Source organism: Cucumis sativus, chromosome 3 (assembly GCF_000004075.3).
Source record: "Cucumis sativus cultivar 9930 chromosome 3, Cucumber_9930_V3, whole genome shotgun sequence".
NCBI lineage: Eukaryota > Viridiplantae > Streptophyta > Magnoliopsida > Cucurbitales > Cucurbitaceae > Cucumis > Cucumis sativus.
The window spans coordinates 11,882,938-11,909,457 of NC_026657.2; the positions used below are offsets into that span (position 1 = coordinate 11,882,938).

Consider the following 26,520-nt stretch of genomic DNA (forward strand, 5'->3'; position numbering starts at 1 on the left):
GTCATAATTATAAAATTTAAATAAACTGTGCAGATGATGGGTGTATTGTTTCAGATGTCGTATACAGGTCTTTTTGATGAATTTACTGTCTAGAATTTGAAGGATAGGTCAATGAAGTTACCATAATTTATTTACACAGATATATAGTAAACAAAAATATTTTGAGAAAATCAAGAAAGAAAAGAGAAGGGAATAAAGATTACTTAAATATATACACTATACAGGTTCACATTGATGTGGTTACATCTTTTCTTTTGCAGACTCTGCACTCTGCAGGTTCTGTTAAATTAAGGGGAGAGTGCATAACAGTCTAATCAACATTAGAACCCTTAAGAAAATACCTGGTTTTACCCCTCTATTTTTCCCTAACCAAAACCCTAAACACAGCTTGTACCTGTACTCCAAGAAAATAAGTCGCAACAAAATCCTCGCACAAACTTCATCATCCTTCGTCTGGTGTCGTTGTAATGGCATCTCACTTCGCTGCCTTCAAGAGATTCCATGAACCAGCTTTTAGTTAAACTTCAAATGAATTTAGATTGAGCCGTGATAGATGACTAGGTTCCACAAACATTAAGTCAGAATCTACATAGAATTTTGAAAAAAGTAAACCATGGACATTTAAATATGACCAGTGTTGTGGTGGGGTGGGGGGAACTCTTTTCCAGTAGTCAATTTCTTGAAAACAAACAATTACACTAATCAATTGATAAATGAAACGAAGAAATAGAAAATGTCACGTAGTTAGAGTAACCCCAAAAAAAAAAAAACGCTCCAATTGATGCTATCAGAAGAATGGCTACAAAAAAACGACTGTAGTGAAGCGGCTCAATGTGTTCAAGGAAATTAACACGCACACACACACAGGTATTGATATAAAAGAAAAAAACTACTAGTGTTCAATATCATGTCTACCAAAGAAACAATGTCAACAAGGAATTCAATGGCACAGTTTCTAATAGGCATTTGGTATAAGCTACCTGAGGAATGAGCATTCGTGCAGAACATGGGAGCCGGCCTACAGCAACGATGTACTCATTGGATTTGCAAAGTAGTGATCACGGCAAACAAACTTCGACTCCTTGGAGCTCCTGCCGACGAGAGTCCCTAGAATTCCAGGGGGCCCACCGAACTTACTTTGATACATCTTCCTCACTGTGATGTGAGAATCTAACACCATCAACTCTAGCAGCTTTTTACAACTCTGAGGAGAGATGGTGTGTCAATAAATACTTCCCACAATAATATATTAAAAAAATGATCCATCTTATCCCAAGATAGATATGAAAAAACAAGAGAATATCAAGAGATGCCTATTCTTCCAGCGGGAAATGGGGGAGGGAGTGGATAAAAATTCTTTGTAAACTAAATGGAGAAGGGGACGAGTTCATTTCCCATCCCGTTAGCCTCTTTTATAATTTACTATAATAATTTAATGTTATGTTGTGTTATTATTATTATTATATAAATATTATATTTAAATTTCAAGTTTTATTGTCTAATGGTCAAGATAATAAATATTTTTCAATTGAACATTTAAATTTAGATTATATATATATGAATAATTTGACAGGTTATGTTCTACTAGAAAATTTGACTAATTTCTCTTTTAATTCAAATTGTGGAACTAATTATATAAAAAACTTAATTGGAAATTCAACTATTTAATTAAAACATTTTCATGATAGTGATTTAAATTAATTGGTCTTTTTAAATGTTAAACGATATAATTAAATTTGCCATCAGTAATTTAAGAAAAAAACCAAAGGGAAAAAGGAATTCCTGTGAAAATTTTTGCGGGGATGGAAAATGAAAATGTAAGAAGGGAAGGGGATGGAGAGGTCCCCGCCATGCCCCGTGGACATATCTAAACTCAACCAATACAACCTACGGATCAAGGGAATAAGACATCACCTCACCCAAAAGAAAGATTACAAAAATATTTTTCAGTTTAAATTGATGGTGTCTATCATATAATTACAAAAATGACCTTTAGGTTGTTGTATTTGGTAAAAGAATTCAGATGTGTTTTTTACCACAATCATAAGTTCAGATTATTGTATTTGGTTTTCTAACACCTCTTAGATCTCTCTTTTCATCTTTTCAGTAAAAAGTTCCCTTGTTAAAAAAAAAAAAAAAAAAAATCACACTAAGCAAATTTAAGTCGTGGAAACTAATTATGAGATTTTAACCAGGCATAGACTAAAAGGAACTTTTGAGGTATATATCGATTACCTGAGGGGTCAAGACATTCATCCGTTGTATAATGTCAACCTAACCAAAAAGAAAAAAAACACGGAGAAAAAATGGAAAAACATTAGACAAATTGAAAACCTATTAAGGAAAAGATCACCATTCTACTTAAATACAGAAGCATGGAACGATGACAAGTTAACAAAAATGAAGCTCATTATTTTCAAAATACTGCAATGCTTTAGAATAACAGTCTGATAACTAACTAACAGAACATTATTGTCGGAATTATGCATTGTGTGATTGAAAATCCAGCCATTTCATAAACTGCATAAAAGAGAAGCACACAAGTTGGACCTTCATTACATTATATCGCTCTTCTGCCATTTAAAGAAACAGAAACTAATAGAACACAGGTTTCAGGACAAAATTCTTGTTAGATGATATGATATTAAATTAGCATTTACTCATCAACTTAAGTTTTTGGGTCAATTGGAGATTTAAGATAGTATCAAAGTAGGTGGTCTAGGAAGATCCTATGTTCAAACCACTACAACGCTATTTTTCTTCTCCAATTACTATTGATTTTCACTCGTTGAGTCTTCATATTTCAAGCCCACAAGAAAGAGAGAGTATTAGATGATATGATATTAAATTTGTCTTTTCCCATCAACCTAAGTTTTTGGGTCAATGGATGATTTATGATTTTTTGGCTGGAAAACTTCCTTTCGTTCAGTTCAGACCCTAAAACCATTTTCTCCAACACTGCGATGGGCATCCTTCTAAGAAAGAAAAAGGAAGTCCTACGGATGTTTTTTATGAAGTCTTTTCTTTTCCAGAGCACTATGGACAGTTAGAAATCATAGAATCTTCCAAGATAACAAGCACTCTTGAGATGTGTTGGTGCACTTACTGATTCTTGATTTTTGGTTTTTGGATTTTGTTCATTGTATCTAAACTTTGCACTTTGAGCCATAGTATTGCTCTTTGATATTCAATTGAAGAATTTTTTGTAGAGCCCTTAGGTAGGAATCCCCTTTTGTAATTTCATTCTATCAACAAAATTTCCTTCTTATCAAAATATGTGCATAGAATGTTAACATTGTTGATCGTATACAATGTCATATACCTAACATGTCTCCATCTTGGTGTCTCATGCGTCAAGACCATTCGAATCTGCTGCTCATCCTTTTTAACATTGTCCTTTTGCTTCTCGTTTCTGCATATTTTTCTAAAAGCTTTTCGTTGGTCATTGGTCTATGGACTGCTCAAATAATATGTTTGACATCTTTACTCCTCTTTTGGTAGGGCATCCATTTTATGGTTCCACGAAGATGGATTCGGTGGCCATTTTGCGATCTTCCTTCTGTTTTTGATAATTTTATGAATTTGGTTCTCTACTGCTTCTTATTGGTGCAAAACTGGGCACCCGTTTTAGCAATTTAATTTTTCTTATGTACTTTCCAATTTGGAAATCTCTTTTCTAATCACCTTTAGGCATCTTGGAAACTCCCCTTTATTTAATTTATTCAATGAAATGTTTCTTATCTAAAAAGAAATAAATTTCAAAACCCTTGTGCCACTTGAAAGAGAAGACTCCAACCCTAAGTGATCCCAAAATATATATAGTCACATATGAGTAGGAAAGTGTTTCAAAGTCCAAGCACATAACAAGAACCAAGAATAGAGAATAACGGAAAACAGATCCAATGACACAATCCAAAAGCCAACAAACAGTCCTGTAAGATATCAGAAGAACAAAAAACCATACCTCCAGTATTCCTGGGTTTTGCATTACAATTCCAAACATCCGCCTTCTCAGTCCCTTGTAGACAATTTTGTTAGTTGTCCCATCTCCATTTATCCACGGGAGTATTGGCATATTCAAACCACCATCCTCATTCCCTGCTGTAGCTAACATGGTTTTATCCTTGGGACTGCTTTGGTGAATACTGCTAGTTTTACTTTTTTTTGTGTTGTCATCGACTTCTGGAGGAAGATTGAGAATCGTTACTTTGTGAACCTCACCAACAATCATGTTCTGAGAAATTGCACCATCAGAAATTTGATTTTCTGGACTTTTTCCTTTAACTTTGTAATTTTCTGGACGTGAAACCTTCTGGCTATCACTTCTACCAAGCATATCCACTGATGGAGTAACATGGTTTTGGTTGGAGCCAGCTATCGAAGTCAAGAAGTACTTGGAACGATATAAAGCATCAACAACTCGAACACTGTCAAAGGAATTAACCTGTACAAAAAGTAAAACAAGAACAATTCAACTTCAAGCCTAACTTTCATCGTCTTGCCACAAATACACACGCTAGCCAAAAGAATTTTAAGCTCAAGGAGATTGATTTGTTTGGTGGTTGTCAAACGATATAGTATGAATAATAATAGGAAAATTCATACTGAGCCACATTATCGACTGTGTTCCCTTCATGCTTTCCTTTTACAGCCTGAAGTTATTTTTTTAAACAAAGCATACACTAGATAGTTTTGCTCAGTTTTTGGTTTAGTGATAGTCTATTTTGATCCATCCACCTGGATGCCTCTCTTGACCTCTATTTCCTATCGAGGAAAAAAAGGGGAAAATACATTTTCTTACAACGGTATGGGATAAAAAGGTAGGGACGTGGGGTAGAGGAATCAAACCTCTGACTTCGAGGTCGATAGAGAGAGAAAATACTTTTCTTATCTCTAAGTTTTGTGCATGGTTTTTATTTGGTCCCCATATTTTAAAATGTTACACTTTTATCCCTAAGTTTTGAGTTCAGTTTCCATTTGGTCCTTAAGTTTCATGATTTTTCACTTTTTTTTAACAAGAAACAAGTTTCTTCATTAAGATAAGGAAACAAGACAAATGCTCAAAGTACAAGAGATATGAAAAAGGAAAAACTTAAGATCAACAGGTGCACTAGGACATCTCAACTAGGTCGATACCCCATAGCACCATCATCATCTCCAAGAAAGCCAAAATCAAAATAAATACAAAACGATACAGCCTGACCATGATAAGCTCAAGCTTTTACACTTTTTCCCTTAAGTTTTCATTATTAGCCACTTTTAGTAATTTGTGATAACTTTCTATTAATTAATTTAAAATAAGAAAATTAAGTTTTAATAAAATAGTTTTCAATTTCTTTTCAAGTCTTCTGTTTGTATTGGGAACTTTTTCTTCCATTGTTGATCTTTGATTTGTATTGGGTTGTAGATGCTTATAACGCTTTTGTTGCTTTTCTTTTCTTCTTTTATTTTCGTTTCCTTGTAATTTTCAAGGCTGGTCTCTTTTAATTATACTAATGAGAAGTTCTACTTCCTTTAAAAAAAACAGTTTTCATTGAAGTCACTATTTAAATTAATTAAAAATTCAATTGATAGTTATTTAAAAGTAAATGAATGAAACTTAACCAGGGCTTAAAAGCAAGCATTTAAAATCTAGAAATCTAAGAACTGAATGAAAACCAAACACAAAACTCAAGGGTAAAAATGTAACATTTGAAACCTAGGAACCAAATCGAATTATACGAAGAACTTAGAGACTAAAAGAATATCTTTCCTGAAAAAAGAAAAAAGAAAAAGAAATAACACATAATAAATGTCAACCCTGGTACATTAACAAATGTGAATGTACGGATATGATTACATAATAAAAAAAAAACAAAAAACCAGTAATTTATGCTGTCAAATTACTACGGAAGTGACACTCACCTTCAGTACTTGTTGGTATGTTTGGAGGACATCGACTATAAGTTCTGGCAGCTTTTCACCTAATTCAGTCGTAAGATATGCTTTTCAGTTACAAAATACAACACAACACCGACCATAAAATTTACTCATCTTCATCTTCTGAAATCACATGATAAGAAAATCGCTAAACGACATGCAAAAACTGTGGAATCTATACCTTGTAAATTAGCCACCTGGGACACTTCCTCCATGCTTAAACCTTGATCACCAGCCAACTGAATTGCAGAATAAACCAACCTAAAGACCTCTGGAGATATGACACTCACTTGATCACAATCTACTGACATCAAATGATCTGCAAAAGCCGCCATAGCTTGCCAAGTTGACTCACAACGATTCCCAAGTAGAGATACAACTCCATCAGTATCAAATCGTGATTCCATATGATCAAATGAAATACTGTTGTCAGTAGTTGGAACACAGAATCTGTCACTTCCACCAATATATTGGTCATCAACACAATTCCAACTGTTTGACAGCTCCATAGCATCTGTTCTTAAAATTGTTGTTCGACATACTGAAACGATGATCCCAGGAAAACCTTTTTCTCGACGAGAAATAATTTCACCATCTCCTGGTGCTAATTTCAGTTTTTTAGCAGACACGTCAACCCAATGTTCACTATCAACTTTTCGTTTTAAACCTCTCACATCTTCAGGTTCTCCAACACCATTGTCAGGCAAACAAGAAGAAATAGACAACTCTCCTGAAGACACTAGAGCAAACAGACGGAAAATATCCCCGCACTGTAAATCAGCGGGAAGATTAATCCCGTTCTCCACAAGATCTTTCTCTCTTTCATGTAGAAACTTGGAAAATCTGGAAGCTCTCTCTCCAGTGTTGGCTGGAAATGGAGACTTTGAAATCATATGCAGAAATGTTTGGGAGAGCACAAAAGGGTCGCCATTGGTGCCTCCAATCTGGCAGATATGAAAACAGTTAATAGCTAACAAGACATACTCACAAACATCATGGTAAATGGAGTACAAACCATCTGATAAGTGCGTCATGCCAATCTGCATGAATATTTCCAACTTTTTATTTATATAATTAAGAGTCAAATGCTGAAAATAAATGAAACAAAAAGTAACAACAATAAACTTAACCAAAAAAAATTATAGACAATCTGAACGCATGACAAAAAACTAAACAAAAAAGATGAAACCACTTTAATTCAAGCACAAATCTTGAACAGACAACACCAAGATCTAACTTATCTCAGAAGACTGAAAAGTAGAAAATGGATAAACACACACAAATATATATCGAAAATGTCAAATGGAGATTCCAAAATGCGGTCCTCAAAGCTAGAAGAAGAGGAATTTCCTTCCAAAGAAAGAAAGCAACTTAATATACTTGGAACTTCAAAGAAGAAATAAAAACTCCTCTCTAAACTACAAACACTGAAGACCATAAATGAATAAAGGAAAGCAATGAAAAAAATTTATATCAAGTAAAGAAAAGCATAGGACTGATTTCAACCCATTAATCCCATAGTTCCTTTACTTTGAAATTCTCACAAAACACCCACTGAAATGCCTTAAAAAGTAAGGTTCCCAGATTTATTTAGAACGTTGAAATCTGCTGGTTCCATTTCAATTTTCAAGTTGTTGGGGTCAATTGTTATCCCACAGTTCCTTTACTCTAATTAAGGAAATTTATTCTGTGTGCCAGAAACATCTGCTAATTTAATCATTGATCTTTCTCAAACAGCAAAAAACAACTCAATAGGCAAGATGCTAGAAAAACTTAGAACCAGTTGGCAAACATTAAACACGTGAAATTTACAAAGGCTGCACATGAATTTGTATCTTTCTAATGGATCTATGCTAAATATTGAAACTGCTAATTCAATCTTCAATCTGTGATCTCAAATTTGATCCAAATAATGTGATTGGTTAGAAAATTAAAATGAACAATAAAAAATTTATTACTATTATTATTTTGAGCACAAAACTTACCATGATTTTCTTCTCTCTAAGGTGGCTAAAAGCTGAAAAAAGATCATGTTCTGAGTAACGCCTTAAGTTTTCAGCTAGAAGATTAGGTACTTCTCGTGTTGTTGAGGTGCTCAAGAAAACAAGCTTAAATAGCTCTACAGCGTTGGAGACGGCCAATGATTCAAATACTTCTTTGCTGGCATGCCTGCCATTCAAAATCTTCATCAACCTCCGATGAAAGCATCTTGCCTTCGATCTTCCCCTTGGGAATTTATGTTGCGCTCCTTCCTGGTGTGCACTCTGAGGTGGTAGATGTGGTAAATTCAGATTCCAGGAAATGGAAATCCAAGAACAAAACAGAAATTTATGTCTAATATCATTCTAAAATGGAAAAAAGAAAAATACACTTAACATAAATTCTCTTGAGCACTCACATTTGCATCCACGAAATCACCATAGACAGATCCAACTCTTTTGGAGTCCTCCAATATCGTCATCTTCTTAAAATGAAGAACCTCATCAAGGGCCATCTTTACATCTTTGTCATCAAAATCATCCCACTCTTCCTGAGGATCCTCACTGTTATATTTACTGCCACCAATATTAAGACCTTTCCCTTTTGAACTAGTTAATATTAGTTTGGGGTCATCTTGATGAACTGTTGAATTCTTAGATTTTTCCAGATACTTCACATAACGCTTGCCAAGAATATTACAAAGCCGCATTACAAGCTTTCTAAATCTTACGCTACCATTCAGCCATGCCATTCGTTTTCTACAATTACCTGGAGGTGCTGGTAAGTTAGAAATAGAACACCAATTTGTTCGAGAAAATCTTGTACCTCGAGCTGCACGGTATCTGGCATATTGGATGATCAATTGCCTGAAAGGGTAACAAACATCTCAATGGAAGCAAAGATACATGGAAGAAAAGAGTGTGATAAAAAAATTTAACAGTTTTACACTCGTTAAATTCAAGAGTATCTTCATGTGAAACTTTGAAAAGCATCATAAAATCAAACATATGCTTTTGTTTTAATTATTTTTGTCGGAATGCTTTTATTTTTTCTACCTAATTTTTTTATATTGCTTTAGTTGTGTTTGTTTTGTTTCAATTTTTAGATCAGTTTAGGCTCATTACTTTGTTTCATTTTTTAAAAATAAAATATATGAATGCATGTATTGAAGAAAATCTCCAAAAACTCATCATATACTTTTGAGGAAATGTAATCATGGTTAATCCTGATATCTTCACCAGCTTTGATTTCTTATTGACAAATAAATTTACAGATTGCAGCAATTGTTGGACATGTTTTCGTATCCCAAAAAAGAACCAATAGCATACATTGTCAGATTAGGTAAATGGTTTTCTATTTTTTAAAAAAAAAACAAGACTTTTTATTTAATAGACTTTCATTCGTGATCATTTTAATACCACAATAGATTTATGGCCTCTAAGGTTATAATTTATTGTTGATTAACATCAAACATGTCTTGGTAGCCATTGTCATCATAGTACCTATCTGTTTCATCAGTCCAAATAAACCTTCTTTGACGAGTTGGCTTCATCATCGAAGAGGCAACAGAACAGCTTGCCTCGCCTTCCTCATCAGACCCAAATTCCTCCACAGTTTCTAGATAATTGTCATCTTCAAAATTTTCTTGCAATGAAATGTTTTGCTCCCCTGAATTAGCCAATTGTTTATCTTTATCAATGGATGAAATAGAAGTTTCAGGAAACTTGGTAACCCTTGTACCATCCAACAGCTTGCTGACTACATCATGCCGTGCACGCTTCCCTGACCTCTCTCGTGGGTTTTTTTTCCTCCGAGGTGAATTCCTTTTATTTTTCTGTCTAGATTCATTACCTGTCCCTTCATCAAAGCTTTTGAGACGTTGCTGGCACCTATCATAATACATACGTAGAACCTACAAGTGACAGTTTGGGAGAAAAATGCACACTACATTACTTGAGCATTATGATTTAATAAAAATTACTATATTAAGTAAAAGAGAAATGCACACTGCATTACTTGGGCATTATAATTTAAGAAAGTACGTAGAACCTACAAGTGACAGTTTGGGACAGAAATGCACACTACATTACTTGAGCATTATGATTTAATAAAAACTACTATATTAAGTAAAAGAGAAATGCACACTGCATTACTTGGGCATTATAATTTAAGAAACTAATACTTACTTTAGGTAAAAGAAAGGATGCTCCTTTACTAACTAGGAAGTATAACAAGGATCAAAATAATGCACAACTCAGAAACACTACTGGGTTGAATAAAAGGTAGCTTTTGTTAACAACAAACTTCAGGAGCGAAAAGCATAAAATTACTGACTGGCCCAAAAGCATATTAATGGATTATGGTGAATATAATTATATCAATATTAATACTCCCTCACTTGTGGACTTGAAAGATGGTAGAAGACCCAGTAATTTGTTTTTTTTTTAAACAGAGACAAGCCTCGTAATTTATTATTAATAAAAGAGCCTTAATCTCAAAGTACAAGAGTATTATACTAAGAGCAAGAGAAAAGAGAAATTTCAATCTACAGCTACAACAAAAGCTAAAAAACAAATTCCAAACAAAAGAGATCAAGCTAAACAAAACCATAACTGTAGAAACCTACATACAAAGCATAATGAAAAATTTCTCTCGTAAAGAACTAATTTGAAACTAAAAACTTGAAGAAGACGCAACTGGCTGCCTCGAAGCTACCTTGCCATATTATTCCAGAATCCAGAGGAAACTTGAAAAAGTCTTCCACTATTTCAGCACTGGGGTGAAGGCTTTACTTGCCACCCACATGAAGGGACATCCAAGAAAGACGGAAGATGAACCAACATCTAGGAGGAATACATTAAACGGCTGAATAATCAAATTAGAATAATTCCACAATTAGCAACTATTGATTTTAAATGATTCGGTATTTTGCAAAACTGGGAACAAGAACGAGTTGCAGAAGGAAAATTTGCGAATCTTGGCTCTTTCTCGCATTGAAACAGGGCATTGAGATCAGTTTCTAGAAGCTTAACATGTTTCTGACTTTCAAGCTCAGTTGACCTACCCAAATGCTCCAATTCCTCACCACTAACGCTAAAAGGGGAGTCGAAAAAGACTCACCCTTCTTGTTGGTTGATTGAGAGGGGTTTTGCTCGAAGAGCCCATAAGAAATTTTACCTTGGAGTTGGGCAAAGAGAATTCAGAGTACTTCTTTTTGAAACGGAGACAGGCTTCTTTATTAATAATAAACTCAAAGTACAAGAGAATTATACAATGAGAATAATAGAGAAACCTAGAAAAGGGAGAGAGAGGGGATCAGTAGGTGCATCCGGACGTCTCAACTAGGTTGACACCCCTTAACACCCTCATCAAATCCAAGAGAACTCAGAGTACTTAAATTGGGTTGAGTGAGGTTGATGAGAAATTGACTTAGAAGAACAGGCTGGGGCTTGAATTTGTGTGCAACTAACTTCCAAAAACTCTGGATTAGCCTCTAAAAACAGCTTGGAGCTGCTGGAATAAGCTGATGAAAGAGAATTGACACAATTTTCCTCGAGCAAATTAGGTCCTTGATCTTAAAAAATCTGGGCTTTTAAGGAACGTTTTGCCAAAAATCTTCTTTGATTTTTTCTTCCGAATAAAGTAATTTGGAAAGGGCTTGAGGTAATGTGGGAAGATCTCAGCATATTTCTTTCTTTTAAGGTTTGGTTTGGAGCCTGACTTTGTTGAGGAATAAAGAGAAGAAGAGGAAAGGGAAACTAACGATGAAGAGTTGAAAGGAGGAACATCCGTTAAAATGGGAACTACATTGTTTTTGTTTAGGAAAATATCAGCCGAATTAATTTAAGAGTTTAACTTCTTGTTCAAAGGATTGGAGAAGAGAGGATCACCAAAAGATTGGCTGCTGACTGGTTGAGGTGACTTTCCAGCTATAAAAGAAGGCACCGCCAGTATTTTCTCTTTCCTCATTAAAAGTTCCTCTTCAAATTCCTTTGTTCTGTTCCTTTCAAAACTAAATTTCTTATTCTCTCTCCTCCTTAATTGTGGCTCTTCGAAGCTTCAATAGGATTTCTTGTACATGAAGAATCTTTTTGGATTGATCTTATATATTCCACCCCCTTCAGAAAGAATGAATCATCAACAACTCCTCCATCTTTCAAAGCCTAGTTTAACCTCAGCGAGTCAAATGGGTTTGCAAAATCCTCAAATGATAAACAGCCCTTGGTTAATGGAAGAGGCTCGATCTGTTCAAAATCACCAAAGGGTAAGAAAAAATTCTCAGTTGAAGTCTGTTATTTTAATGTAGCTGGTACAAAACCACGTTGGTTCTTTTTACTTGAATCTTCGCTTCGAAAACATTTAGTAGATTAAGCGTTTCAGAAGCGATATTTTCCAAGTTTCCAAAATGATCTCCAATAACCTTGAACGTGTCTGATTGCTCCAATAATCAAGAGAGAGGTTTTTTTATTTTAATCCATTCTCCATAGCCTTCAATAATTTATGGTCTTCTATGTTTACTTTTGCTCCATTTCTCAAACTCTAAATGAATATGACTCGTTACTTGTCATAACTCTTCTTTTCCAAAACTATTCTAGAGAACCTTTAGCCAATTTAATCAAAGCATTATTTGCAAACAATGTATTAATGATTATTTTTATTGAAAAAAATCCTCAAGGTTTTTCTAATTTCCTTCCAATCATCAAATGCAAATAATCTTGAAATAATCCATAGATCATCGATGTCTCTTTTAAAACTTCTGGATTTTAAATCACCCAATGTTGAGCTGCACTTTGAATTTCTAAAAGTTAGAACAGGGGAAAAAGTGCTCTGTTTGACCAATTCCTGAATAGAGGATTCATTAAGCATCACCTTTTCAGCATAACTTGCCCCTAGTGACTCGGAAGGAAGCTGCAAGGAGGTCTGGAGATGTTTTCTATACCAAATCGAATAATTGTGCTTCATCAAGAAACTTTCCAACATTTTGTGGAAGGATTTCCAACCTAGTCAAGAGACACCAGAACAAATATGGATGAAGGATAGTTTTTTGTTCCTCTTCCAAGCTACACACCTCATAACCCAACCTACTTTTGACATAAACTTTAAGATCCTTGTACTTCCAAAATCATCAAAACTGTTTCGAAGAAAAAAATCATTCTTAGGGCCACGCAAGAATTCATAAATTTCCTCCAAGAACCATCTGAATAGTGTGTAATAATGTCAAGATTTTCTGAGCTTCCACGTCTTCTATATGGAAGTATTCTTTGTCAAACCGAATACCGTAAACGGCGTTCGCTACTTCGCATCGTTCTACTTCCATTATCACCAAAACCAGACTGCTACTTAAACAGAGATGGACAAGAAGAACAGGCTCTAGGGGACTTACCGGAGAAGAAGGATGAGAAATGCTAGAGGAGAAAAAGGGAGCCAGAATGTGGTTAGGGACGAAAGAAAGGGAGGGGAGAGGAGACAGGAGAGAAAGAGAGAGCATTGATTTCATAATACATGACATTCATCATGGACCAAGATTTAGTGTAACTGGTTTCTCCCAAGATGTAAATCTAAGAAAGCACTTCTTTTTTATGAAGACCCAGTATTTATGAAGACCAAGGTATTGAGTGCTTTATTTCTCTTATTTATGAAGACCCAGTAGTTTGTTGCAGTCCATTTCTTACTTTTTATTTTTTTTTTGGTGCATATGAAAACCTTGGTGTGCTTTGTTCCAGCATAGGCCTTTTGTAACTACCCCCATTAGTAATGATAAATTTTTCTCTTATAGCCTACACCCAAAAACAAGGGATACAGGAAACTTTGCCAGCACCCAAAAAAAAAGGGATAACAGAAAACCTTTTTTTTTCCTCTAGCTACACTATAGCGAAGAACAATGAAAATTTCAAGTGTAATACGCACCACGACGTTACATTATTTATAATCACCGGCGGATTTAGTATAGGACCAAGGGAGTGAGCCCCTTAACTTTATTGTCTTTATATAATATATATAAAGAAAACTATTAATTTTTTAATACTTGAAGATAGCTTAGTGGTTACTCTGTTTGTCAGCCCCCCTTCCAACCCAGGTTCGAATCTTACATACGTAATTTATTTTCCAAATTTTTCTTTTTTCCCCAAATCACAACCCTTCAATTTCCACCCAAAAAATAATAATTATACACTATTCCCCACCTAAATTAAACTAGGCTATTCAACTTCATTCATTTTATTATTTTTTATTTTTACAAAACTTCAACTTAATTTTTTTTTAGCTTTTAAATTTTTTCAACTTTTTTTTGTTTCTTCTTCAACATCTTCTCATAGCCTGTGAGGTAAGTTTTTATCTATTTCATTCTTTTTCTTTTTCTTTTTAAGTTTGTTATTTTATTTATATACATTTGTTTTAATATTTAAAATCATTCTTATTTTTTGTTTTAGTTTTTAAAATTTCTTCTTCTTCTTGGCTTCTTCTTCAACTTTATCTCCTAATTCATGAGGAAAGTTTTGTAATTTATTTTTTTCTCTTTTCCAGTTTGTTATTTTATTTTTATGCATTTGGTTTTCATATTTCAAATAATTCTTATTTTTTGTATTAGTTAATTTGTTTTATACCTATTTTATTAATTCTTAAAAAAAATTATGGATCCTAAGTAAACTTGTTGGGTTGTTTAAGTTATGATATTGTTGTTATATGTCAATATCTTCTTGATTTATTCTCATTACAATGTTATGTTATTGTAGATTTAGTTTAAAACCACTCACTTATAAATTATTTTGACTAAACTACAAAGTCTCCTGTGATCCATCACTGTATAATATAAGAATCACATATTACCTGCTCTAATGTCAGATTCAGATCCTTTGCTATTTTCCCACACTCTCTGTATGAAAGCTTTTCTCTTAGGTCCCTCCTTGCCACAAGGTCCAAAAGTGCAGCACGTTGCTCAGCTGTCATAACCCGAGTTGAAGCCCATGAACGAAAAAGAAATGTCTGAGGAGAAAAAACATTGAAATAAAGGTAATTCATCAGAGCCTAAAACTACTTTATTTGCAAACTATAAATAACTACTGGTAGGCATGTTGCTAAAAGTTTGAACAAATACCTCACGAACAGCAGACCCAGGAAATGCAAGCATAGCAGACCTGGGATCAGCAGTGGCATAACAGTACTCCAAAGTTTGCCAATACTCATTGACAGCTTGCCTACTTGACAGGATAAAGTCATGTCTAATTCTTGGGCGAAAATCTAGACCCCTATTAATCAAAGATCTAGTTGCATCATTTGAAACCGGTTCTTCGATGTAAGGTTTGAGCTCCAGTGCATGTTTTAGGATGGCATGCCCATGATCATTTACATTGCCTGGACTTGCAGCTACAAACCTAACTAGCTGAAATAAAGAACAAACTTCTAAGAGTACTAATCAGCATGCTTGATATTTCAATACAAATTACATCTAGTACTGTCAGTACAACAAACCAGAGTAATATTCCACGAATTAAGATGCTTTGGAGGCTTGAAAATCAATTCAAGAGGTGCTCTCAAAGTCTCTATTAATTAATTTTATAGACAAACTACAGGAAAAATTAAAATACAAAATTTAGAAAGTTATAAATTAAAAATTTAAAGAAAAAACAGAAGAACAAAACGAAAAAGCAAATAAACAAACAAACCCAAAATGCAAAGGACAACCTGCAAGTATATTTTCAGGAGCTAAAAGCTTTAAAGAACTGAAGAACAACCAAATTTTTAATTAGATTATAGTTTTCTTTCAACCAGCACAGCGGAGATCAGAATCATATATGCTATTTGTGCTGTCCATTTCAATAGCTGGACTTCTAAATAGACTGTGGTTATGAAAGGTGGGTCCATAGCTCAGTGGTAGAGCATTTGACTGCAAAGGTAGAATGGCTTTCTATGATAGGTTGGCCTATAACACTGGTTTGAGCTTCTCAATCTAATAAATTTTGTAACAGAATATTTTCTATTTTTTGATTCTTAAGGTTCATATTGACTAAGTATAGGAAATCTAATTTTGTGTTTGAAATTAGTTTTCCTAATTTTGTGTTACAGTCAATTACAATAAACTTGAACTTTTAATACATGCAAAAATTCATGAATAACTTATTGAACTCGTGAACTCATATATTAAAAAGACACCATGAAATTTACCTTCAATCGCCTTAAAATATCAATAATGAGTGAGAGCCTTCCAGTAGCATTGGCATCCATCAGATGCTTGTACTCCTCAGGAGCAAGGTCAACAAGGGACAAGCCCCTCTTACATTTTTCCAACATGTCATCAAAGTTTTTAGTAGAACCAACAACTTGTAGGAAAAGCTCAATTGGGATTGACCTAATTGCATCTTCCAATAAAAACGGTTTGTAGCAAGTGTGAGGATTATTCAGATCATGAACAAAAATATCAGATGGGGAAGTACCATCAGAACCATCTGAACAGTTCAGATGATCCCACAAAAAGCTATGCAGCAACTTCGCACGGATCATTTTTGCCAATACAAATCCATTTGCACGCATGGCTTCTGATCGTATAGAAGCAATGTCAGAATCCATATAGTGCTCAATCCTTTGGATACCTTCTAATACAGGAACCGGTCCTCTCTTCCTCACCTTTTTCGAGTTATAACCACGACTTTGGGCTTCAAAAGACCTCATTTTATCATGAATTTCACCTAGAAGTTGAGGCGATAAAGTCTCAATAGAAGGATGCAGAATCACCTGGGTGATACGAGTACGGCCACAATTTGTGACAACAGGGACATTGATGTCTATGCATTTACAGTGCCCTTCACTTTGCAATTTGTTTATACTTCGGATAATAGTTCTTCTATCTGTTGTTGTGCTTTTGTCTGTCTCTTGATCAATAATCCACCTATGAAGCTCACCCTTCAAAATAAACTTCTCATCCTACAGGGGAAAAAAAAAGGAATATTATTTTAGACAGAGAGCTTAAGCAAAGTAAGCCTGTTTGGTATAAGACATGGAAAAAATTGTCTTAGATAAAATAAGTAGAATTGCAAATTATAAATTTTTCTATTTAAATTGTTAGAACAGTGAACAATGCAAATTTAATAAGTATGTTGTGAGAACCTGAAGCCGTTCAAGTATTTTTTGCTCCCTCCAAGCACTACCTACAGTAAGAGGTAAACATGGATACTTCTGATATGGTGCAGAAATGGATGGCCTTAACAAAGCAGATGAGGATGTAGTAGATCCAGAGATTGTTTCAACTGTGTTCACTGCACTTAGTTCTACATCAGGAGTGGAGCATGCTGGCTGAAAAACTGACTCTTGTGGCAAATGGTTACCTCTGAGGTCACCCTCACCATCGCCATGCAACTTATGACTAACCTCTGTATTCATTTTTTCATCCTTTGTTTTCCTGCGATTAGCATTGTCAATGTTCAAAATTGTATTTAGACTTTGTGCAGCCATGTGGAAAAGTTGTTTGAACTAACCTATTGAAATCACACACATTGTGGTCTTGAATGGCCATCTGAGGGGAACACGCAGAATCATTCACATTCACAATTTCCTTGTTCACCTCTGTTGGCTTATAAAAATATTGATTATTACATTCAGGCTTGAAATTCCCATGTGTCCAAACTCGATAAAGAGTGCATTTGTTATGAGTTTCAGCTTGAAGGTGCATTCCAAATCTAGTAAACATATTCACAAGCCGGCCATAGTTTCTTTTGTGATCAATTCCAAGCCTCTTACAAATCTGCAAACCACAGAAAACAATGGCTTTATCACTGAGAGGCAACAAAGTTGTTTATTTCACAAGGACTGAATCAGAAAACAATCTCCCGATGATGGAACCCAAGGGAAAATTAAGAACAAATTATCTAACAGGTGAGTCCAATGATAGAAAGCAAAATAATAATCTCAGTTTGGAGATTGTGGCTTGGTTTTGAACAATTGCTAAGATCCTAAGTTTCTTCCTACCTATGCCTACGTATGAAATGATCTATCTCTAAAGCGTCAACATTATTCTGAGGAATTTGCTGCTCATTTATGACAAAATGAAGTCCTCAAGTGGAGGGTAAATGAAGAAAGAGCCTTTGGCATAATCCCATTCCCATCTTAGCCAGAAGACCAAATAATAATGGCAAAACAAACCATCATGGGTTGGCCTAGGGTAAAAAAAAGACAATCTCAATAACTAACTAAGAGATTATAGGTTCAATCCATGGTGAGCAACTACCTCAAAATTAATTTCCTACGAGTTTCCTTGACACCCAAATGTTGTAGGGCTAGGCGGGTTGTCTCGTGAGATTAATCGAGGTGCGAGTAAGTTGGCCCGAACACTCGTGGATATTAGAAGAAAAAAAATGGCCGAACAAAAGGAGGGATGAGAGAAGAGTAAGCAGAAGCAGAGGAGCCAACTTTAAAAAGAAATATGAGTATTAGGCTCATTACTGAAAGGCTTAGCTCTGTTGCCTCCCAGCATTAGAGAAAACTGAAAAGCTCTTCTTTAGTTCTTAGAGAGGGATTCTCTCTTTTCTTAAAGGAGAAACAAGGCTTTTCCTTTTTTTTGGATGGAATCAACAACTTTCATTGGCAAAAAAGAGGAATGAATATAAGGGCAGCCCAAAAAAATTAATTTAAAAAAAACTACAAAAGCGCCCTCTCTGAAGGTAGGGTTTCCAGTTAAGTAAAATATTACCTTGGGAATAATTACAAAAAGACCTTCGAAACATGAAACCTCACCAAGGATCAAAATAAAGCAAACCTTAGTAAGGACAAGGTTTTTCATAGATGAATGAACAGACTATTGCTTAGAGTACAATGAGACAAAATAAGCAAAATAAAGCAAATACAACCAAATACGGCCAAAAATTGGACTAATCTAAAAAAGTAAAACAAATGCAATCAAATACAACAATAAAGGAATAAGTCCCCTGCCCTTATTTTATTTTATTGTCTATAATCTACAACCAGAACTAAGTTGGACAATGCTCATAAAATTCAGAAGAAAATACACATTGTCGTACAAAATCTCAGGTCACTTTCAAGTTTCAATATCCTGAATCCGTAATTAAAAAAAGATAATGAATCTAAATAAAAACAGTGCATAATTCATGTCCTAGTCCTTAAACATTAAGGAAGAAAATTACACACCGTCATCACTGCTATGCCTTCAGATCCACCAGCATCAATCATATCATAGATTTGATGCTCAATTGCTAGCTCAGTGAGTTGATCAGTAACTTGACATTTCCTCCCAAATTTCATATGATTTTTATAACCAGAGATGTCACTTCTCCCAAGAGTGGTGCTCGTATCAAAACACTTTGGAGAAAACTTCTTTAGCAGACGTAGACAACAGTCAAGCTGTGAAAAGGAGTAAACGTAGCATCAAAATGAAATTAGCATAAACGTATGTCAACAAAGGAAAAGAAATATATACGAGAAAAAGTTAATGAAACATGAGATTCCACAGTACATAGTTAGAATGTTTGGAAAAACACGTGGCAACAACTTTTTCCTAAGGGAAACCAAGGCCCATCTCGAAGTTTGTCGGGATCAAAGTTCTTTCTTTTCTCAGTTTCCTTTTTCTTTATTTCAATAAAAGGGAAGTTTGGAATTAAGACAATTTTACTTGAAATCCCAATTTGACCAATTTTAGATTGATTTTTTTTTTTTTTTGGAACAAAACAAGATTTTAATTAATTTTGGATTCTATTTTTTTATACATTCCAGACGCCAGAACTGATTTCAAATTCCTTCTGACTTGAAATCCGTTCCAACCAGGGTTTCCAATAGGGGATTTGAAGTAACAGACAAAAAATGACACGTGATATTTAATGGTAGAATCAAATTAGAGAGGATATCATTTCAAAACCATGTGGTAAAAGAACACGTTGAAGAATGTGACCAAGACTCCATCTTGTATGCAAAGGAAGAAGTAGACCTAAAAAGCACGGACGCGGACACGGATACGATAGGACACGACGATACACCAATGTCTAAAATAATAAGAGATGGACACGTCGGGGATACGTTATTTTTTTATATAATATATGTAAATTTGTCACAAAATACTAAATGTTCTTCATTTCCTCAACAAAAATAAAAAATACTAAATGTCATCACTGAAAAAAGCATAAAATGTCAAGTTAACACTTAACCATTGTAGTTTGAGGGTATATAATAATATCTTTATATTTTATTCTTTATTAAAGTAAGTGGGCTTGAGCTGGGCTTCACCTAATATATACATTTATAAAATATAAAATATTATCATGTACGGTGTAAGTGGGCTTGTCGGCTTGGGCTTCTTCCAAAATTTATCATGTACGGTGTAAGTGGGCTTGTCGGCTTGGGCTTCTTCCAAAATTTAGAATTGTGCATGTCCAGACATGTCTGAGATGTGTCCAGACTATTAAAAAAAAGGAACACGGACTTTGGCGTGTTGGACGTTCGAATGAATCCGTGTCCCCCAAGTGTCCGAAACCAATACCAGCTCTAATAGGAAGTGTCTGTGCTTCTTAGAAGTAGACAAATAAGGCACCTAATGTTGAATATTTATGGGTGTTGCTCATCCAAGCGAAAGCCAACAAAGAAATATCTTCACCCTTGTTGGATCATGTTCAACCCAAATAGTCTTCAAAAATAGGGGACACACAACTTTCCCCTCGACAGGCACCTTTCTAAGAAAGAAATTTTGCTGGTTTAGTCTGGATACTTCATGCTTTATTCTTTTTCCGTAATTGGTTGTGCTTCTAATATCCCAAATCACAGCACACACCCCAACCAACCACAAAAAATTCTCTCTGAAAGGCGGATGGAGGAGAAACTTCTCAATCATCGCTCGAACGCTCCTTCGGCCAACATAGCTAACACCAAACATCTGCAGAAAAGAGCATCACACGGACCGCGCATACTTACAGTCCCAAAAGGATGATCAAGGTCTTCCTTTGCCTACCGGCAAAGTAATCAACAAAAAGGCCCAATATGTGAAGTCCTCCTCCAAACAAGTTTATAAATAGTGTTCACCCGACCAAGCAAGACTTGTCAAATAAAAAGCTTAACTTTCTTAGGAACCTTACTCCTCCAGACCACATTGAAAACAAATTCCCTAATAGGGGATAGATCCAACAACAAACTGAACAAGGATTTGCACAAGAAACTGTGACTTGGATTTGGGCTCCAAATACGAACATTCCTCCTCCCCTCCCAAAGCTATACTCCTCAAGCAAAGAAATAAAAGAGGCAACCTTTGTCGTTTCCCTATTTGATAGATTGCGATAGAACCCGAAAGAGAATACATACTTCTCAGACCCAACCAAAAGATCCAAGATCATACGTTTTTTAAAAGAGGACAAGTGAAAAGGTACAAAAGTTGTTGTTTGTATATTTTCCATCCAACTTTGCAAATATATATACACACCACGTATGAAAAGGGTCAAAAGTTGACCAGGAGTATTCTTTTTAGAAGAGAAATAAATTTGATTGATGAATGAAATAACAGAAGCTTGATGAGCTCCATAAACCAAAATGTGAATTACAACAGAGATTTTCAACTAGAAATCAAAGAAGAAAGTATATAGTGTCCAACAGTTGACAGAGGGAATGAAATAAACATGAATAAAATCCTTGAAAAAGTGACACGTTGGTAGATAGTTGAAGAAAAAAAGTAAAAAGAAAAATTATGTTCAAGGAATAAAATGGAAGATGTTGTAATATTAGAATTTAGAAAGATGGGTTGAAGAAAAACCAAAGCTACCTTATTGTTCACTTTAGCCTCAAACACCTGAATTATGCAGGCCCTTTCCAATCTGTTACAGACCTGGCAGCATATTTTGAGCATACAAAATGTTAAGAAGTTGGAACCTAGGAAAAATTGGCAGATTAAAGCCTTGAGGCAGAAAGGTGCAAATAAATTTAACCTCTCTCCAAGCTCGATGCCCCGAGGAAGATCCAGTATAACCAAGATCCTTCTTAATGTCAGAAACAACAAGAACCTTCGAAAAAGTGATGAAGCAATTAGAATAAACAGATATAACTTACGAGAAATTAGGACATCTATCATAAAATGACTATACCAAAGCCGTTTAGGTATCTGCAAGATTAAGAAAACGTACCTTTCCGTTGGCTGCTTCAAGTTTATCACAGATATCTTTCATTTTTGGTAAATAATCCTTCACAAGCACATCTTCTTTAATGCATTTTCCAGGCAAACCATCCTCTACAGTAGCACTTTCCACTGGATCTCCAAGTTGCTCAATATTATTTTCTTCCACCGTAATCTCCAGTTTCTGTTGACAGCCCAAATGCTTTGCATATCGATGTAAGTACATCAAATTGGTACTCACAATTGGACTATTTCTCAACTCCCCAGTACTTAAAGCTTCTTTAGTTCGGACAACTGCAGATTGCCTTGCAATTAATCCTTGAGACTCAAGGCTCTTCACTACATAAAAGAAGTTTCTTCCTTCAACTCCAAATTCTTTAGCAAGTTGGTTTTGCGTCACTCCATTTTTTCTGCAAGTTGTTTATTAGATACTATTTTGCCCAGCTAACGCAAGTACAAAATAACATTAATTACTCATTAATTTAAATAAATATTAAATGCCAATCTGATTAGAGTATTAATCACATTAGATATGGTGTGATTTACTAAATGGATCATAGTCGATTTAATGTTGATTTGATCAAAAAACTGACTCCCATCGACTGATGCACACCCCCTTACAATTAAAGGACCTTGTTAAGGAAGTTCCAAACCACATGGCTATAGGCCTTTCAAAAATATATCTTCGATATAAACCCTTCCCGTTACTCCTCTAGCTTTTTTTAAAGGATACAAGCCTCTTCATTGATATAATAAAATGAGACAAAAGCTCAAAGTACAATAAAGATATACAACGAGCGCAATAGAACCAATAGAATCAGGAGATGCACCAAAGAATCTCAATAAGATTGACACCCCCTTAGCATCCTCATCATGTCAATAAAGTTAGAAAACAACAAGAAACCAAAAATCATAGTTCATAGGAAGCAAAGAGAAACAAGCAGTCCAAAAATAAAGTATCAATACATTGTTGTTACAAGACTTAAAATAAAAGCACGCCAATTTAAATAAAAATCTTGAATGGCCAAGTCTTCAAAGGGCTTGAATAAAGTGCACCAAGAGGAGGCATTCCTTCCAACGAGCTACTACAAAACGATCCAATCATCCAAGTTGTTTATCAAGGAACACGGTTTGCTTTCTTTCAAACCAAATTTCAAGCATTGCCTTAACCGCATTAGCCCAAATCAGCCGAGGGCCAACTTCCAAAGCTAGACCAATTAGAATTTGTTGAACATTGTCCATAAAAACATCTCCAAACACCCAAGCAACATTAAAGAATGAGAATAATCTCCACCATCAACTGGCTGTATATGAGCAAGCAAAGAAAAGGTGTTGTAAGTCTCCTCCTTCGACTTTACATAAGGGAAAAATATAAGGAGACAAATAATTGTTAGATATTATATTAAATTTGTCTTCATCTACCAACTTAAGCTTTTTTGTCAATTGATGATTTAGGATGGTATCAAAGTAGGTGGTCTAGGAAGGTCCTGTTTTAAAGCCTTTGCGTCGTTGTTTCTTTCCCAATTAATATTAATTTCCACGTTTTGGGCCTTTTTTCATATTTTAAGCCCATAAGCAAGGGAGTGTTAGATATTATGTTAAATTTTCCTTCATCTATCAACTTAAGCTTTTGAGTCAATTGGTGATTTAAGAATAATCCTCAATAACCTTCTTAACAATGAAAACTTGGCCAACTCCTCGTAACAAATACCTTTGGGCCTCTGATAATGCGAAGGGCAAGCTTTTTTAGTCTATCACTTAAGATCTTAGAAATTCTTTGCATACACTCACGATGAGAGTAGAGGGCATGAAGTTTTTTAGACTTATTCGCCCTTTCCTTTTTGGGGATGAGGGAAACAAAGGCCTTGTTTAGGATGCCATCCAAGATCTCTCTTTCATAGAACTTTGAGAACCTAAACCATAGAGGTTCAAGAGAAAAAGAAATAATTTCCCCCTCAATCTCAGTGTCTCCCCTTTGAGAATCTCCTCTTGTTATTTTCAAAAGACCCAATGAAATTTTTACTTTAATACCCATTCGCCACTCTATGGACAAACATGAATGTTTTAGTCCCTCTCTTTGGCGCATTACACTTTAGCTTTTCGCCTATAACTGGTGGTCTCGTTCCCAATGGCCTTTCCCTCTCCACTATACCCTTTCAAGAGGAGCCCACTACCCAACCTCTCAACACGACCATCTTTGGAGACCAACCAGATGATTCTTACTAGTTGCCATTATACTCTTTCCCTCCCTTTCCATCTGATAAGGCCCAACCATGAATTCTCATCACTAGTTGATGTATTATTGACTCCTCTACACATACCTATAGGCCCACCATTCTCCACCTCTCCCTGTTTTGTCAAAATGAACAAAAAACTGTACAAGGATGACATCAACCATGCGAAGCTTAGAAGTCAAAAATGTGAGGATCACAAAATAATTAGTCTCCCATGTTCATATAAAATTATCGCCAAGGTTTTCTTTGAAAGGCTCAAAAGTTTTCAACTCCAAAACCAGCTTCGACTTTTATGGCCAACGATAAATCTTAGATGCTTGATGAAGAGCCAGCAAGCTCACTAATGAACAAAAAGAAAAGAAAAGCATGCTATCCTCAAGGCTAAAGGATTTGGGTTTACGTGGTGTGCAGGCGCCGGTTTTAGGCTCTTATGGCTAACAAACACATGTTTGTTAACAATTATTAATGGAAAAGAGAAGGGAAAATTTGAAGCTATGATGTACATTCATCAAGGTGATCCATTTTCTCCATTGGGTCACCTTCATCCTCTTTTTCATGATAACCAATTGATTAAGTAGATTTCTTTCCCAATGAGCATCTACGGGCTTAATTAAATGAGTCTCCATTGGAAATTAAGCCAGTAGCCTTAACCACCTTCAATTGGTGGATAGCACAATAGTCTGATTTCATTCTCAGAAACTTCAGCACAACATCATCGAAGTCTTTAAACAAGACTCGGGTCTTAACATCCATCATACCGATCTAAGCTAAATTGCAACTCTTCTTGGATTGTTCTATCCTTAATTTGCGGTCGTAAAAAAGGTCTCTTGCCCTAGTTCATGTCTTGGATTGCCCCTCAATGGCAAACTCTCCTTTTGGGAACCCATCATATTCATTAGCCAATTATGAAGTTCTCATCTCCCATCAGGCAAAATCACTGATATAGAGATCATTTCACCACAAATCTTGGCAAAATTACACAACTCGCTGTATCATGCTAAAAATTCAGATGGGTGAGGCATTGCACCATTGATCATACGTAGATGTTGATAAACGTTTAATTATATTTATCCATAAAAGAGCCCCATAAACGTAAACAGAAAACCATCTCATAACATAAATCATCAACGTGCAAAAGCATATATATACACATTCACATCAAATGCAGAAGACAAAGTGAGGCAAACAAGGATAGTCGTAACGCACCTAGCACCTGCGAGTCGCTCAAGAACTCGTCGCTGATGGGCGGACATGTTGGAACTGGCTGATCGCACATTGTAAAGCCCTACAAAGCTATCCCTCAGGTGCACTTTAGCCACAACCTTCAAATTCAGCCTTTCAGCAGCTTCGAAGGACTGAATAGATGGGTCCTTGGCATCATAGAGCCCCTTGCCAACTTCGAATTGCAGAGATGGGACGCGAAGGAGTTGAGTCCAGACGGCGGCCTTGACGCCGTTGGAGAGGTCTAGGCCGGAAGCTGAGAGAGAGGGTTCAAGCTTGGACCATAGATTGGAGAGTGCGAGTCCGTTTTGACCCAATGAACAAATTTCTTCGACGGCAGAGGAGACGAGGGCGTCCATGGTTAGAAATCAGGAGCGGAGGAACATTGTTTGCGATGACCCCCGCGAGTGGCCGGAGAGAAACAGAGAACTGGGTGGATGGCCGTTGGGACTGTAAAATCTTAAATTCGTTGAAACTTTGTTCGGATTGAGAAAAACCCACAGTTCTCTTTTTTGCTATAACGAAGTAAGGAAAGCAACTACAAAAATGATACCCACAATTTGTTGATGAACGCCGTTCCCACTCTCAAATCTTAAACTTGGGAGTCTTTTTTCAATATAGAAAAATAAATAAGAAAATATTGAGGGAGTAAACAAAGGATTATACATAAAGAATTATTCGGTTATGAAAAATAGTGGGTTATAATAACTTAGTTCGGTTATGAAAAATGTTGGATTATTATAACATAGATTTGGTTGAAGGATTACTATGGGTTATGATAATTGATAACATGTGTTTGGGCGAGGATTACGAGAGTTTATTATAATATGTATTTGGAAATATAAATTATGAATTAAAAAATTGTATTTTAAATTCAATGCACCGACATTCATATATTTAATTTATCAAATTGTCATATTTTTGTAAAACAAGTTTAATTAGTTACGTCAAATTTCAACGTTTTGTTCGTAAGCATTTTTTGTTAGTTAATTATTATTTTATAAAAACATTTGTATTCAAACTTTAATACGCAAATTATATATATTTAATTTATCAAATCGTTATAGTTTTCATAAA

General features: G+C 35.2%; 1 protein-coding gene across 3 annotated transcripts; it reads right to left on the reverse strand.

Moving 5' to 3' along the window:
- Window positions 1-159: 159 nt before the first annotated feature.
- On the reverse strand, window positions 160-26,019 carry LOC101216506. Of its 3 annotated transcripts, none has more exons than XM_031882119.1 (19): window positions 25,429-26,019; window positions 21,999-22,398; window positions 21,804-21,878; window positions 21,641-21,703; window positions 19,033-19,245; window positions 17,367-17,632; window positions 16,999-17,290; window positions 16,060-16,815; window positions 14,993-15,277; window positions 14,725-14,880; window positions 9,402-9,811; window positions 8,318-8,765; window positions 7,905-8,183; window positions 6,101-6,863; window positions 5,905-5,963; window positions 3,965-4,444; window positions 2,236-2,274; window positions 981-1,204; window positions 160-483 (listed from the first exon to the last, which is right to left on the reverse strand). In XM_031882119.1, the coding sequence occupies exons 1-18, from the start codon at window positions 25,800-25,802 to the stop codon at window positions 1,019-1,021; spliced, it is 5,544 nt and encodes a 1,847-aa protein (XP_031737979.1). In that variant the 5' UTR covers window positions 25,803-26,019; the 3' UTR covers window positions 160-483; window positions 981-1,018. The 3 variants fall into 3 exon arrangements, with proteins under 3 accessions (XP_031737979.1, XP_031737978.1, XP_011651113.1); XM_031882118.1 differs by having other exon boundaries at window positions 160-557; XM_011652811.2 differs by having other exon boundaries at window positions 160-487; window positions 25,429-26,018.
- Between the last annotated feature and the right edge of the window lie 501 nt (window positions 26,020-26,520).